Source organism: Vulpes lagopus, chromosome 11, assembly GCF_018345385.1.
Source record: "Vulpes lagopus strain Blue_001 chromosome 11, ASM1834538v1, whole genome shotgun sequence".
Taxonomy (NCBI): Eukaryota; Metazoa; Chordata; class Mammalia; order Carnivora; family Canidae; genus Vulpes; species Vulpes lagopus.
Window position 1 is genome coordinate 11,315,462 of NC_054834.1, and position 15,881 is coordinate 11,331,342.

Below are 15,881 nucleotides of genomic sequence, written 5' to 3' on the forward strand. Positions count from 1 at the left end.
AGACCCGATTTGTGACCCAGTATGTGGTCTATTCTGGAGAAAGTTCCATGTGCACTTGAGAAGAATGTGTATTCAGTTGAGTTTGGATGTAAAGTTCTGTAGATATCTGTGAAATCCATCTGGTCCAGTGTATCATTTAAAGCTCTCGTTTCGGGATCCCTGGGTGGCGCAGCGGTTTGGCGCCTGCCTTTGGCCCAGGGCGCGATCCTGGAGACCCAGGATCGAATCCCACATCAGGCTCCCGGTGCATGGAGCCTGCTTCTCCCTCTACCTATGTCTCTGCCTCTCTCTCTCTCTCTGTATGACTCTCATAAATAAATAATAATAAAAAAAAATTAAAAAAAAAATAAAGCTCTCGTTTCTTTGGATATGTTGTGCTTAGAAGACCTATCCAGGGTAGAAAGAGCTAGATTGAAGTCACCAAGTATAAGTGTATTATTATCAAGGTATTTCTTGAGTTTGGTTATTAATTGGTTTAAATATTTGGCAGCTCCCACATTCTGGGCATATATATTGAGGATTGTTAAGTCCTCTTGTTGGATAGATCCTTTGAGTATGAGATAGTGTCCCTCTTCATCTCTCACTATAGTCTTTGGGGTAAATTTTAATTTATCTGATATAAGGATGGCTACCCCTGCTTTCTTTTGAGGACCATTTGAATGGCAAATCGTTCTCCAACCTTTTATTTTCAGGTTGTAGGTGTCCTTCTGTCTAAAATGAGTCTCTTGTAGACAGCAAATAGATGGGTCCTGCTTTTTTATCCAGTCTGAAACCCTGCGCCTTTTGATGGGGTCATTAAGCCCGTTCACGTTCAGAGTTACTATTGATAGATATGAGTTTAGTGTCATCATACCTATTCAGTCCTTGTTTTTGTGGATTGTTCCCCTGAACTTCTTCTTTTTTTTTTTTTTCCCTGAACTTCTTCTTAAAGGGGAATTTTAAGAGTCCCCCCTAAAATTTCTTGCAGAGCTGGTTTGGAGGTTACATATTCTTTCAGTTCCTGCCTGTCTTGGAAGCTCTTTATCTCTCCTTCCATTTTGAATGAAAGCCTTGCTGGGTAAAGTATTCTTGGTTGCATGTTCTTTTCATTTAGGACCCTGAATATATCCTGCCAGCCCTTTCTGGCCTGCCAGGTCTCTGTGGAGAGGTCTGCTGTTACCCTAATATTCCTCCCCATAAAAGTCAGGGACTTTTTTTCTCTTGCTGCTTTAAGGATCTTCTCCTTATCTTTGGAATTTGCAAGCTTCACTATTAAATGTTCAGGTGTTGAACGGTTTTTCTTGATTTTAGGGGGGGATCTCTCTATTTCCTGGATCTGAATGCCTGTTTCCCTTCCCAGATTAGGAAAGTTTTCAGCTAGGATTTGTTCAAATACATATTCTGGCCCTCTGTCCCTTTCGGCGCCCTCAGGAACCCCATTTAAACGTAGGTTTTTCTTCCTCAGGTTGTCATTTATTTCCCTTAATCTATCCTCATGATCTTTTAATTGCTTGTCTCTTTTTTCCTCAGTTTCCCTCTTTGCCATCAACTTGTCTTCTATGTCACTCACTTGTTCTTCCACCTCGTTAAGCCTCGTCATTAGGGCTTCTAGCTTGGATTGCATCTCATTTAATTGATTTTTAATTTCTGCCTGATTGGATCTAAATTCTGCAGTCATGAAGTCTCTTGAGTCCTTTATGGTTTTTTCTAGAGCCACCAGTAGCTGTAAAATAGTGCTTCTGAATTGGCTTTCTTTTTTTTTTTTTTTTCTGAATTGGCTTTCTGATATTGAATTGTAATCCATGTTTTGTAACTCTGTGGGAGAGAGGGCTGTTTCTGATTCTTTTTTTTGAGGTGAGGTTTTCCTTCTAGTCATTTTGCTCCGTGCAGAGTGGCCAAAAACAAGTTGTATTGGGAAAAGGAGAAAAAGAGAGAGAAGGAAAGAAAAGAGAAAAAGAAAAAAGAGAAAGAAGAAAAAAAAAGGGAAAAAGAGAAGAAAAAGAAAAAGAAAGAAAGGAGAAAAAAGAAAAAAAAGGGTGGGGTGGGGTGGGGGAAGCAATCAGAAATCAAGAAGAAAGAAAAAAAAAAAGCACAGAACAAAACAAAAAAAAACCCAAAAAAACAAAAACAAGCAAACAAACAAAAAAAAACACGGGGGAGTATCTTCCGATTCTGTATACTTTAAGTCCCTTGACTTCCCTTGGAACTGGTCCGTGTCGCTGGTCTTCTGGGGGAGGGGCCTGCTGTGCTGATTCTCAGGTGTGAGCACTTGGGGGAGCTGCTCTGCCCCTGCCTGGTGCACGGCTCAGTGGGGGTTGTTCGCCCCGTGAGGCCCCGGGAGGAAGCCACAGTGGCGGGGGCAGCTCTGGGACCCTGGAGTCAGCCCCCGCAGTAGCTCCGGGGCTCTCCTTCTGCAGGGCCTGGGGGCTCCGGGGCGGGGCCGCTGCTCTGCTCAGTTCCAGGCAGGAGCGTCCTTGCTGTCCTGGGCCCTCCCGGCCTCTGCCTGTCCCGGGGGAGGCCGGATCCTGGGCTGTGTCCCGGCGCCCTGTGCTCCGGGGCCTGCGCTGTTGGATTTGCGCTCCCGGCGGTGCAGCCCCCTCCGCGGAGCCGCCGCCCGAGCCTCTCCGAGCTGTTCCCGGAGCCGCGCAGCCCCCTCCGCGCGGAGCTTCTTCCTCTGCCCGAGCCGCCGCCGCTGAGCTGTTCCCGGAGCCGCGCAGCCCCCTCCGCGGAGCCGCCGCCCGAGCCCCTCCGAGCTGTTCCCGGAGCCCCGCAGCCCCCTCCGCGGAGCCGCCGCCCGAGCCCCTCCGAGCTGCTCCGGGTCCCGCCGAGCGCTGCAGCCCTTAGGGAGCTCGGCGCACTCTCCCGGGGCGCAGTTCCTCTGTTACTGTCCCAGGGAGCCCGAGGGCATCCCCGCCTTTCTGGGGATCCTGCTCCAAGTCCCCGGGAGGCCTTTCCGCGGGGAAGGTCGGTGCAGCTCCTGCTCCTCCGGGACGGGGCTCTCCTGTCCTGGGGACACTCGCCCCGGCCTCAGCCCGGCTCCTCGCGGGGCCCCTCCCCCTCGGAGGCCTTTTGTGTCTTTATTTCTTTTTCCCCGTCTTCCTACCTTGATGGAAGCGCGAACTCTTCTCACTGTAGCGTTCCAGCTGGTCTCTCTTTAAACCTCAGGCCGAATTCGTAGATTTTCAGGATGATTGGATGGTTTTCTAGGTAATTTGTTGAGGACAGGTGACCTGGAGACCCTGCTCTTCCGCCGTCTTGCCCCTCCCCCCTATTTTCAAAACTTAGTACCTAGGGACAAATGAAAAGCCCAAGGAGATACACACCTGCTACATTGTCTGTCATCCAACAGACAACATCTAGCATGTGTCAGTGAAAACAGAGAAAATAAACTCCTTTTAAAAGAAGTAAAGTATAATTAACATATAGTGTAATATCAGTTTCAGGTGTACAATATAATTCAACATTTTATGAGTTATGCAGTGTTAGTCAGCGATTCTTTTATTCAGTATTTATGGCATCTTTCCCTGGGGAATACCTTCCTCCCTGGGGAAATCAACTATATCACCAAAACCAAAACACAAAGCAATTAAAACACCCTCATCCCATCAGACAAATGGCTTATAGGAAGCATTTTTGTTAGAGAAAGGTCAATTGTAAAGCACAATAAACGGACAGCCTTTTATAAATGTATAGTGTTATTATTAAATGTATAGTGTTATTAATGTATAGTATTAATGATCTCCACTAGTTCATGTCTCCGGCAGCAGCACTCGGGTTTCTTACTGAATTCGGTGTAAAATCAATACCTCTTACTTCTTTACTTCCCCATATATGCAAGTGAATTAAATCATTCAAGTTAACAGGTATTTAATAATTATTCCTGTAATCTTTATTAATTTTAATAATTCGACCTTTGTATCATTTCATCTTTATTTTTATATAAAATTTACTTGCAATGATGTATTCTAATACTTGTATTATGTCCATTTTGTATTTTTTATAATTTATGGGATTAATAAATTAATATTAATAGTAAATATATGATAACTAACAATCTTTTCGCCAGACACCCTCCTTACTGTTCTGCATTTAGTGCATTATTTAATCTTCATAAACCTATGAGGTAGTTGCTGATTTTCCTTTCTGCAGATGAGGAGCTGAGAAACAGTGGTGTGAGCATGGACTCCAGGGCTCACAGCCAGGACAGGGGGCCCGGGAACAGCGCAGGTGGCCTGGGTCTGCTGGATGCTGGAGCCTCTGCAACCCAGACTCCCCTTGCCGGCACCTAAAGGACACGGATAAGCTGGTCTCTGAGAACCTTCATGGGCACCAGGTATGAAGAGAGCCCCTCAGCTTCCTCGTCATCAGACAGGTGCCCATCACCTCCTCAAACAACCTGACCCTGTGTGGTCGCCCTCAGGTTGGTGAAACATTAAACGTCAGGTGACAGCACAGGCAGTGTTTATACAGAACATGCATGTGTATTTCCAGGACCAGGAACTGGGGGATCAGATTCCCAGGGAAATGCTGATGCCCAGCAGCAGAGCCTCGAGGGGTGGGGACAGCCTTGCTGTGACAGCCAGTCTGGGTGCAGTACAAGTGCCCGTCACTGTCGGGGGATGAATCCGTGCCCTGGCTCCAATAGTGGTACAAGGCGTGGCACAGGGGAGCAGTGGACTGTGGGGACAGACTCATGGACAGAAATGGGTTGACGGTGGGGTCCTGGGATAGAGTCCCACATTGGGTTACTCGCAGGGAGCCTGCTTCTCCCTCTGCCTAGGTCTCATGAGTAAATAAAATCAATATTCTCATTTGAGGCTGGGAAATGGGGCCTTGCAAGGAGGAGCCCCTTACCTAAAACTGCCAAGCACACTGAGTCCACACCTGGAAAGCAGGCTTCCTGCCTGGTAGGTCTGGCCCTTCCCCTCCCCCAGCAGTCCTTTGCAGTAACAGACACCACTTCCCAGGGATCCATCCCAGAGGACTGTCCCTGTAGGACCTGCCTGCAGTGCCCAGCAGGGGGGGCCGGAAGACAGAGGAAGGAGCAAGCCAACTACTGTAGCTTTTAACCCAGAATCTCAGTACTGAAGACAGGACCACAATTCGCATTCAAAGCAACAGCCCAGTGAGGACAAAATTAATCCCTGAATCACAAACATCCATGCAGGTTACGTAGGGCACAGGCCTCAGAGCCTGGCAGACTGGAAGTTCTCCGTGTGTCTTTCCTAGCTGGGCAATCTCAGGTGGGTGACTCCACCTCCCTAAGCCTCTGTCTCATCTGCAGAATGGGATGAATGACACCTGCTTGAGGCTTGCAGGGAGGGAATCGTGTGTACAGCCTGTGACACTCAATAGAGTGCATTTGTTATTATTCAATGGTTGGTTTCTGTTACAACCTTTAAAATTAGCTTCTCAAAAAAGGCAAGCAACTCTTAATTCACAAGGGCTAGAGGAATCTGTCCTACGTTCTGGGTCCAACACCATTACCTGAACGACGGCTCCTCAAGAACAGCTTCTGCTCCGTGCTCCTGGCAAGTGAGAGAGATTCCTGAGTTCTGCAAGCTCTCTGAAACTTTCCTCACGGCCCCTTAGTCTTTGGAGGTTAAAAGAAATTCTCTCTCTTTCTCTCTCTTTCTCTCTCTCTCGTCTCTCTCTCTCTCCACACACAGACACACACACTCACACCAACACACACACGTTGAAATCTATGTATACGGAATGGATGGTGTCACGAGTGTGTGAGATTTGGAGTTTATTAGAGTTGAGTTTGAATCAAGGCTTCATTACTTACATTACTTTGAGCAAATGAAAAGTTTTAAGATTCTAATTTGCTGATGTATCAAGTGTGGTTGTTATAACCATATTTGTACTTTATTATAAGGAACAAATGGGTAAAGAATCACATTGTATGTGAGTTGACAAATAGTATTTATTTACAAAGGAATAAACTTGACCCATCCCAGGCCCATGGTGGAGGATGTCTCCAGAGTGAGCATTATTATTCTCATTCACAGCGACTTTTCCAAGGATACACGTCCCCCAAGAGGCAGGGCTTGGACTGGAGCTGTCATTCTGTCCTCTTCGATGCAATAAATCCTCAGGGAGTTAGGAGGTATCATTCGGCCTCCAGGGCTCCCCTTTGGCAGCTCCATATGACAACGACCTCTCCCCTCAGCGCACCACTGAGCAGACCATATCGCTGGGTGCTCAGAGGGCTGGGCCCCTAGGCTGGACCCATGACTGGTCCATCCACGAGGCCTGCAGGTCTGGGAGGCTGGCAGGCACAGGGACTGGGTCTGAACCAGCTGTTCCCTGCAGTCGCAAGTACCTGGCAGCCCCGGAGCCTGTGGGAAAGGCAGACAGGATGTGAAGCTCTGGCTGAGGTTTCTGGGCTCCATTGGACTCATCTGGAAACTGTCCTGGCCCAGCCCTGCCACGGCCCTAGCGGGGGATGGGGCTGCTGTCTGGGAAGCTGTGGGGTGGCACCAAAGAGCAGGGGGCCCTGGAGCATGAACTGGGCCCTAGTCTGGCTTCCTCTCTCCTCCACTGTCAACAACTATCTTAGTCTGGAGTGTTGAGTAGTGATTTGCATCGAGTCAGGTTCTCATCCATGTGTCACCTAGACTGACTGCATGAAAATTCTGTTTCCTGAGAGTTTCTTCTAAATTCTGTGCGAGAAGCACACACTATGTAAACAAGTTTTATTGACATACTTAACAAGAATGTCTGAAACACACCCACGATACAGTGTACCATGCCTATAGCTTAAACATCCAGCGTCTTTCAGGTGATTGTCCTAGTGCTCTGAACGACAGGTATGAGTCCTCACAAAGCGCATCATGAACACTACTGACCTGGTTCACTGTGGTCACAATACAACAGAGAGAGAGAGCTCAGGAAATTGTAGGACATTCCAATAATTCCTGCTAAACAGACTATTTCTCCCACAGCTACGAGGTACCTCCTCAAGGACAGCCGGTATAGAAATATAAGCACTAGTGTGTGTGATGTCCTTGTCCGCAGGGGCACAATGTTGATGAAGGTTTCTATCACCACCATCATCGTTCTGAGTTCTTGGCATGTGGCAGGTGTGAACAGCAGGAGCCACCAAGGAGGGGCATATTTGTGAGCTTGGACTAATTCCAACCCCATAGCGAGCACAGACCCCTGGGCCTGCATCCCACAGGCTCCAGGAGACCAGACATCCAGCGTCTCCTTGGGGGTGCACAAGGGGGATTTCCTCATTCTCGACTTCTCTCTAACCTCTCCTGCACTCAGGGTGGTAATAATTCCCTCGAGAAGAGCTGCCATTGGTAAGGCCCATGCTAGCCTGGGACATGGTCCGCGTGGGAACGGGCAGGAAAGTGGTCGGTTCCTTTATGAATGTGTGATTTCTCTTTGCCGTCGTTTCTCAGCTGAGCCCTGGGACTTGGAGTAGGAAGTGGTGTTTGATACCATAATATAGATGCTGGGGTGCTCACCTCTGGATTATTACTTCTTTCCCCCCGTTTTTTTTCAGTGGGTATCTACAAAAGGAGTAAAATTTACAAACATATTTGCATTTTCCCCTTACATTGACATTTTCCTGCCTAATATTATGAGCACGAATTTAAAAATATAAGTATAAATGAATTATAACCACCAGTAACAATACCAGGCAAAGAGGGAGAAATTTAGATTTCTCTTTTTCTCTCTTCCCACACCATCTCCAGTGTACCCTGTACTCCATGAATAAAGTCTAGCACCAACAGTGCACCCTTTCCATGCTGTACCAACAGACTGTTGGGAGCAATTTTTCTTGTTACTTGTTAAAGAATTTTCTTTCCAATCTAGTTTGATGGCAGTTAGTACTTTCTTAGGTTTGAAAACATGAGACTGCTGGCCGAGCAAGGATTTTCTGGGACTGCAAGACAGTGAGGTTGTCTGGGATAGTCTGCTCTCAGAGCATCTCCTGGGGCAGCCTCCTGCACAGGGGGTCCCTGAGCAAAGGATAGTCAGCCAGAGTCCCTGTCCTTCCTCACTTCTCAGCTTCTGACACTTGATATTTCTACTATTTTGGAAATAGCCATTCTAAGGTGTGAGGTGATACCTCGTTCTGGATCTGATTTGCATTTCTCTAAATTTCAGATAAAGAACAAATAATTTTGTAGTTTATGACCAATATTGCATAGCACTTTGCACTTTTTTTCCCATAAAATCAGACAATCCAATGAGGCTGCCTTTTTCATAAAGAGGCAAAAGGCTTTATCTAGCAAATTAATTTTCTATGAGCAGACTCATACACTTATACTCATTCACATTTCCATATATCTACTGAGGAGTCTAGTGTAGAACAACACAACTGATCCTAATTTCTTCTAATAAAGCCCATTTAAAAATGGTCAGATTTGTCACGCTACTTCAAAAGTCCAAAGGAGGAATGTTCAAGTAGCCTATGTTGGGAAAAGAGCCTGGCCCCATCCCTGGCATGTGGTGGGTGCTCTGCATGTAGTGACTGAATTTGAAGGTCACTCAACAAGAGGTGCACACAGGAGAGAGAATGGGGTGGAGGTTCTAATCTTACTGCAGCAGCTCATAGTTTCATCTTTAAGTGTCTCAATTTCTGTGATTATATAGCAACGTGTGAATGTCCAGGATATTAACTATGACTGAGTTTTAAAGTGGGATTATAATTTAACAAATGATAAATATTTTTTAAGAAAAAGTGTGTATTCTACATAAAGTATTATAAACACATAAATCGAAGAAAAAAAGAATGTTTTATCTATAGTCCTATCATTAAATTATATAAGTGACTTTCCTGTTTATGGTTTTCTGGGCTTGTCTAGTTCACTAAGGGTTGATATCTCATGTGCATCCAATTCATTCCATGTGACTAAGTGAAGAAGTCACATTAGATCTCAGACTCTCCCATGGTCAGAAGGGAGCTGTCCCAGGTTGGGGAAAGCAGGCCAGCCTCTCAGAGGTTAAAGGAAAAGGTCCAAGCTTCATCACCTGGCTCTTTGCACGGGGTCTGCCTGAGTCCACACCTGCTCTGACCCACCTGCCTCTCCCCTGGGGCTGAGGTCTGGGGCCATCAGAGCAGTTGTGTTCATGGCCGCAGCAGGATGACCTGGGAGGACAGGAAGTACTGCTCCCTCCACAGCCACCTGATTCCTCTCACCTGAAGACCAATGGTGTCTTGTTCAGATCCCCCAAACACCAATGAGGCTATTACTGTGTCCCATTTGAAAGTTTTTTCCTACTACTTTTTAAAATGTGTGCATGTTTTAACAAATATGATCTTTTAGAGCCATGTAGAGTAGAGCACAGATGCACCACAGCTGGAAGAGAAGCAGAGGACAGGAAAACAATTGTCACCTGCTGAAATGCACTTCCAGGCCCAGCATGGACCTTCTACACTCTGGAGTGCCAAGTCAGCAAACTCAAAAATTAGGTAAGTCTCCTCTCCTGTAAATGCTGCCCTTGACCAGAGAGACAGTCTATCCCAGTCAACCAGGCCCAAACACCAGGAATGTGTGATGATTCCCCTGATCTAAGTAAGATCAGATATGCAACCCCAGCCGGTAAATTTAAACTGAATGCTATCTCCGTACACCTGTCTGACCTGCAGCCTTGTGAGGAAATTCCTGACCTCCGAGCTCATCCTGCCTCTGGACTGCATCTAAGGCTCTATGAAAATCTCATTTGCCCTGGAAACCTGGAGCAGGTTGTCCACTGCTTGTGAGGCCCTAAACTGCCCAATCCATGGATTGTTCTTTGGATAAATGACACCACGCCTTACAGACTAAATTGTTTCACTTTTCAGTTTGACACACCCAGGGGAGTATTTGGCTGGAGGTTTGGGGCAGACTTCAATTACACACTAAGCCACATCATGGCCAACAGGTGTTTAATGTCAGCAATGTTTGAAGGCAAATGTCAGCAGTAATAGAGAGAAACAGAGTTTTGAATGCTGACAATAGAAATAAAATTTAGTTTTATAAGAAAAAAAAGTAAGATGTACTTCACAAAAGTAAGATGATCTAATTGGAAATTCTAGAAAAGGGAGAAAGCAGCAAGAAAACAATTCACCCTATTTCTCATCACCCACATTGCTCATCTTCTGAGACTCTTTCCACATGTCATTTTGCTGTGCAGATTTAACCCCCTTGTTGCTTTCTGTTCCATCTAACATTTTGGCCCAGCTACCCTAGATACCTCCTAAGGGTCTGAATGATGAGCCTATAATATTCTTTTAGCAGAGTATTCTAGTCACCACATGATCCGCTCAGCAAAACTTCAAAGCCTGCATTTTGAGACACTTGAGACTTCAATCTTGGTTATAGCTCAGCATATCTGCCTTTCAGTTTTTACCAAGACGAGGAGCTCAGGAGCTGGGTCTGGTACTGAGCACTGAAGGGCCCAAGCCTCCCTGGCCCAGCCAAGTCCCTTCTGGGCCATCCCCACTGCCTTCTCCTTCCAGCTGGCGGGGTATCATTAACATAACTGATTACCAAAACTACACCCAGGAGTCCCTCTTATACTTGGGATAAGAGAAATGGAACCTTCATTTCAGATGGAAGACAATGCTACCTTGACTTCTCAAAGCTTCATTTCAGATGCAGTCCTCAGCTGACCCTTCCTGAGGCCCTGCCTTTACCATACATATCTGAGGACCTGACCCTAGAACTGAAGCACCCCGTCCTACCCAAAGCCTGCACTACCTTGGCTCAATGCAGTTTTCTTCCTTTGCCCCCCACGCCACACATACACATACATACACACATACTTTCACACACGAACATCCCTGATTTTCCATAATTTTAATATTCCCTATAACTCTAGACTATGAGGACCCCAGAAATAATATACTGCAACCAGTCCAATTTAAGATGAAATCCAAAAATTTCTTGAGCATTTTCTATGCAGCTGGGACAGACTACATGCTTTGCTCACATTTCCTGTTTACTCTGCGTGTAACCTAATGAAGTCCCCCCTTTTTAAAAATGATTTTATTGGGATCCCTGGGTGGCGCAGCGGTTTGGCGCCTGCCTTTGGCCCAGGGCGCGATCCTGGAGACCCGGGATCGAATCCCACGTCGGGCTCCCGGTGCATGGAGCCTGCTTCTCCCTCCGCCTGTGTCTCTGCCTCTCTCTCTCTCTCTCTGTGACTATCATAAATAAATAAAAAATTAAAAAAAAATAAAAATGATTTTATTTATTTATTTATGAGACACAGAGAGAGAAAGGCCAAGACACATGAAGAGGGAGAAGCAGGCTCCCGGCAGGGGGCCCACGTGGTATCCATCCCAGGACCCCGGGATCACGCCCTTAGGTTAAGGCAGATGCTCAACCAGTGAGCCTCCAGGCATCCCTAATGAGGTCCCTTTGACATATGAGGAAAAGGAGGAGAAATAGCTTGCCCAAGACTACATAGCTATCATGTCGTGTTAGGGCATTTAAATCGTTTGATGAGACTTCTGGGAGAATTTCTTCAATACTGGCTCAAGGAATCTCCTGATTTCAGCAGGAATTCCTGCTCTGTACTTATCCCTGCCTCCCAAACAGGCTGCACACACATTCCTCTGTTAGGACTAAGTGGCCATTTGAGGCTTGAGCTTTGTTTCCAGCCAGACCTGGGAACATCCTCACCCAATACCCTGTAGACATGCAGTCTTGGAAAGGTTACTTAAATGATCAACCAGGCTTTCTCCATTTCTAAAGTGAGGGAAGTAGCATTCATCCCACATGGTCATTTTCGGATTTGATCAAACAATGAGCAGAAACCAATTAGGGTGGTGCTCAGATGTAGCGGATGTCCAATCAAGGATTGCTGTTCTCACTGGTGCTGTCATGCACCAATTTTGCTCAGTGTTTCTCAGCACCCTGAGCATTATGTTCCCTCCCCCATTGTGGTCAGACCAGTCCCTGCCCTTTGGCACCTCCTTCCATCCAGCCTTCTCTTACCAGTACCTGCAGGTGCTCTGGGGAAGCAGAGTCTCAGAACTTAACCTGCCCTCTGCCACCCATCCAGGCAGTCTCTTTCCAGCAAGTGCAGCTCCAAAGTCCCCTTGGTGTCCTTTCCACCAGGTGGGACAGTAAACCATGCTGGGTCCCCTTGCTGTCCTGTGTGCCCTCCTGTTTCCCGGTAAGTCCCAACTCCCTCCTCGGTGCAGGGTGTGGTGGATGCCCTGTGGTTCCTGGTCATCCCTGTCTCATTGCTGTCCCCCTCTCCCTCTCTCAGGTGGTGGAGCAGGGCTCAAGCTTGAGCAGACTCCTGTGGTCGTGGGGCGCTTGGGCACCTCGGCAACCCTGACGTGCACAGTGGATAGCTCAGTCTACTACATCCACTGGTACTTCCACAAGAAGTTTGCAGCCCCCAAGAGGCTCCTCTACCTAGACATGTCCAGCTCAAGTGTGGGGAGGGATACATCTGTGAAAGCAGACAAAGTCAATGCCAAGAAAGGCAAAGACAGTTACAGCTGTAACCTGTTGGTACAGAAGCTGGAGAAGAGCGACGAAGGCGTGTACTACTGCGCTGCCTGGGAAGCTCACAGCCACTCCTGCTGCCCTGGCCCCTGCACAAAAAGGTTTCCATCTCCCTGGGTGCTCCACGGCTGGCACCTTCCTCTCACGCTAGGTCTCTGGGTTGTCCTGGAGTCCGTCCTCAGCATCCTGTCTTCTGGTGGACACCTTCTCCGAGAGTCCACTGCATATAACCCTGGAAGCTAAGCAGCTCCTAGTACTCAGGCTTGTGCAGACCCAGGCAGCTGTCTAGCCTGGAAGGACTTTTCTAAAGATTGTAAGGGGGCAGTGTCTTTGAAGGATTTGGAACAAAATCTGTGCCACTCAATGTTGTAACCACTAGCCACTGGTCACATGTGGGCACTGAGCGCTAGAAATGTAGCTAGTCCTCTATTCCAAGCTGAGATGGCTGCTTGTGTAACATACAAGTCCTATTCTGGAGCCTAAAAAAATGAAATATCTTCTTAGTAATTTCTATACTGATTAGATATTGAAATACTGTTCTAGATATCTCGCAGTAAATAAAAGTAATCCTAGAATCTTATTTGTTTCTTTAGCTTTTTAAAATGCAACAGGATGAAAATATTTGTGTCTCCAATAGTGATTTATATTTATTTCTAATGAACAGAGCTCTGGCAGACTGGCGATTGAAGAATCTGACTATGCCCATGATGAATGTGGTAATAAAATACTGTGCAAATCATTTCAAGGGTAAAGGACTCCCTGGACTTTTGCCACAAAATGGTTGAAAACTGGGATCTGAAGTCACCTCCTGATTCCGTTTTCTATGTTGCTGCCCCGCCTCCTGCTAGTTACTTGCAGTTGAGAGTCAGGGAGCAGAAGCTCAGGAAGCTGAGGGCCTACTTCTCAGCACCCTCCTGCACTGGCATGTCTGGGGCTCAGCTCCTGTGGGGCGACATGATCCTCATGCAGGTTAGTGCATCAGCCCTGGATGAGATCTGGGGACCTCCACCTTCTGCTCTGAATGAATGTTGCTCCATGTGGGATTTTGGGATCAGATTCCCTGCACCTCTCTTCTGTCCTCTGTAAAATGAAGTTGTGTAACTGCCACAATTATGTGACTGACTTCTGTATCAATCCAAAAATTGTATCAATAAGATATCACTATACTTACTTCTTATAATGTTAGTCAACCTTTGACAAAAAAAAAAAAAATAAAATAAAGAAGAGCTACATTACTGATTCTCTAGTTCCAAAGAGGAAAATTGTATGTGGGACAGAAGAAAAAGCCCTCTGAAGAGGTAAACTGAATTAAATGCATTTTCAGTTGAAAATTCAAATTTTATGTAAAATATAATCACATTGACAAAAATGATTATTGCAAGGAAAATGTACATGATCTTAAAGATATTGTCCCCTATGATTCACTAACTCCTTATCTATCTCTCTGAGCTGCCTTTGTGGTGAGAGATTATTTTTAAGACAGGCAAGGCTGTGAAGGAGGAACCCAACCAACGACCCAACCCTCTCCTTAAGGCCTTGGTCAAGGCTAAGAACTCCAGCATGGTCAGGAAGGGGTAGGGGTGGAGGAGCAGAAGTTTACCTTTGCTCTACTCTGGGGTTTTTCCCTCATTTGTCTTCCCCTTTTCCTTTACACACCGAACCCTTTCCTGTCAGTACCTGACTCTACAGAGTAGAGATCTGACCTGACTATTATCATTTTGGTTACAGAGAAATTTGCTAAATATGAAAACAATGTCATGAGAGGTCATCCCAAGTCAATGCAAATCTCAGCTTTTAACATGGTTCCATAGTGCCTTTGAGTTACATCCTGAGAGGACAGTGGCTTTGTGCATGTAGCAAGCAACCCTATGTGGAGGGAAAAACAAGTCTATATTTGGAGTCACTTCCTCCTTCTGCCTTTCTCCCTGTGCATAAGGTGAGCTTCCCCAAAGACAGCTTGGGCACACACAGCCCTCCTATGCTAAGGAAATGTTGGCTAATTAAATGGTTGTTTAAATGGCTGATTTACAAAAACACTAAAAGAATCTTCTTAGAATGTACAGCACTGATTCAGTGGCAGGTCCATTAATCCTACTGAAGTGAGATTGATATTTTGACTATTAGAGAGGTGCTCATATTACCTTATGGATAGGGGATTTTGTATAGATGGATGCTTGAATTATCCTGTTGTTTGGGCTCAAGTAATTTTTTTAATTCCTGAGGAGGGTGAGACACAATGATTTTGAGTAATGGAAGCAGCATTATATTATGAAATTAATGCTGAGCAAAGACTAAAAACATATAAAAAATCATTGTTTTCATAGTTATATTATCCATTACCAACTGATCACACATGCTAGTACTGCGGAACATGTCATGTCTGTAAATCAGTCATCTTCTAAAAATCACAAATCTAAAAATTTCTGGGTACACCTGAAAATCCATGTTGACTCTTCTGTGTTGGGCATCTTCATGTTCCAAGCCCAGAATGGGTTCAGGGACACAGTCTTGGATAGAAGAAAGGTCACAACTGGGAGAGGTCATTTCTAATCCTTGAGATCAGGAGACCTTTTACTATAACACTTCCATACTCTTATTTTCTCATAGAAACCTCTATGGCTTGTGAATTTTATTTTAAAATGTATTTTTAAAAAAGAATTCACATGTTACTTAATATTAAAGTTCTTGGGGGAGGGGCAAGATGGCGGCAGAGCAGGGTCTCCAGGTCACCTGGTCCTCAGCAAATTACCTAGAAAACCATCCAATCATCCTGAAAACCTACGAATTCGGCCTGAGATTTAAAGAGAGACCAGCTGGAACGCTACAGTGAGAAGAGTTCGCGCTTCCATCAAGGTAGGAAGACGGGGAAAAAGAAATAAAGACACAAAAGGCCTCCGAGGGGGAGGGGCCCCGAGGAGCCGGGCTGAGGCCGGGGCGAGTGTCCCCAGGACAGGAGAGCCCCGTCCCGGAGGAGCAGGAGCTGCACCGACCTTCCCCGCGGAAAGGGGCTCCCCGGGAATTGGAGCAGGATCCCCAGAAAGGCGGGGACGCCCTCGGGCTCCCTGGGACAGTAACAGAGGAACTGCGCCCCGGAGAGTGCGCCGAGCTCCCTAAGGGCTGCAGCGCTCGGCGGGACCCGGAGCAGCTCGGAGGGGCTCGGGCGGCGGCTCCGCGGAGGGGGCTGCGCGGCTCCGGGAACAGCTCAGCGGCGGCGGCTCGGGCGGAGGAAGAAGCTCCGCGCGGAGGGGGCTGCGCGGCTCCGGGAACAGCTCGGAGGGGCTCGGGCGGCGGCTCCGCGGAGGGGGCTGCGCGGCTCCGGGAACAGCTCGGAGAGGCTCGGGCGGCGGCTCCGCGGAGGGGGCTGCGCGGCTCCGGGAACAGCTCGGAGGGGCTCGGGCGGCGGCTCCGCGGAGGGGGCTGCGCGGCTCCGGG

General features: G+C 47.0%; 1 gene segment (V, D, J or C); it reads left to right on the forward strand.

The window, feature by feature from the left end:
* The first annotated feature begins 11,885 nt into the window (after nt 1–11,885).
* Nucleotides 11,886–15,881, forward strand: part of LOC121471739 — a 52,429-nt gene continuing 48,433 nt past the window's right edge. The window contains 2 exon segments of the C gene segment in view: nt 11,886–12,108; nt 12,205–12,509. Of these exon segments, the coding sequence occupies nt 12,066–12,108; nt 12,205–12,509 (348 nt within the window).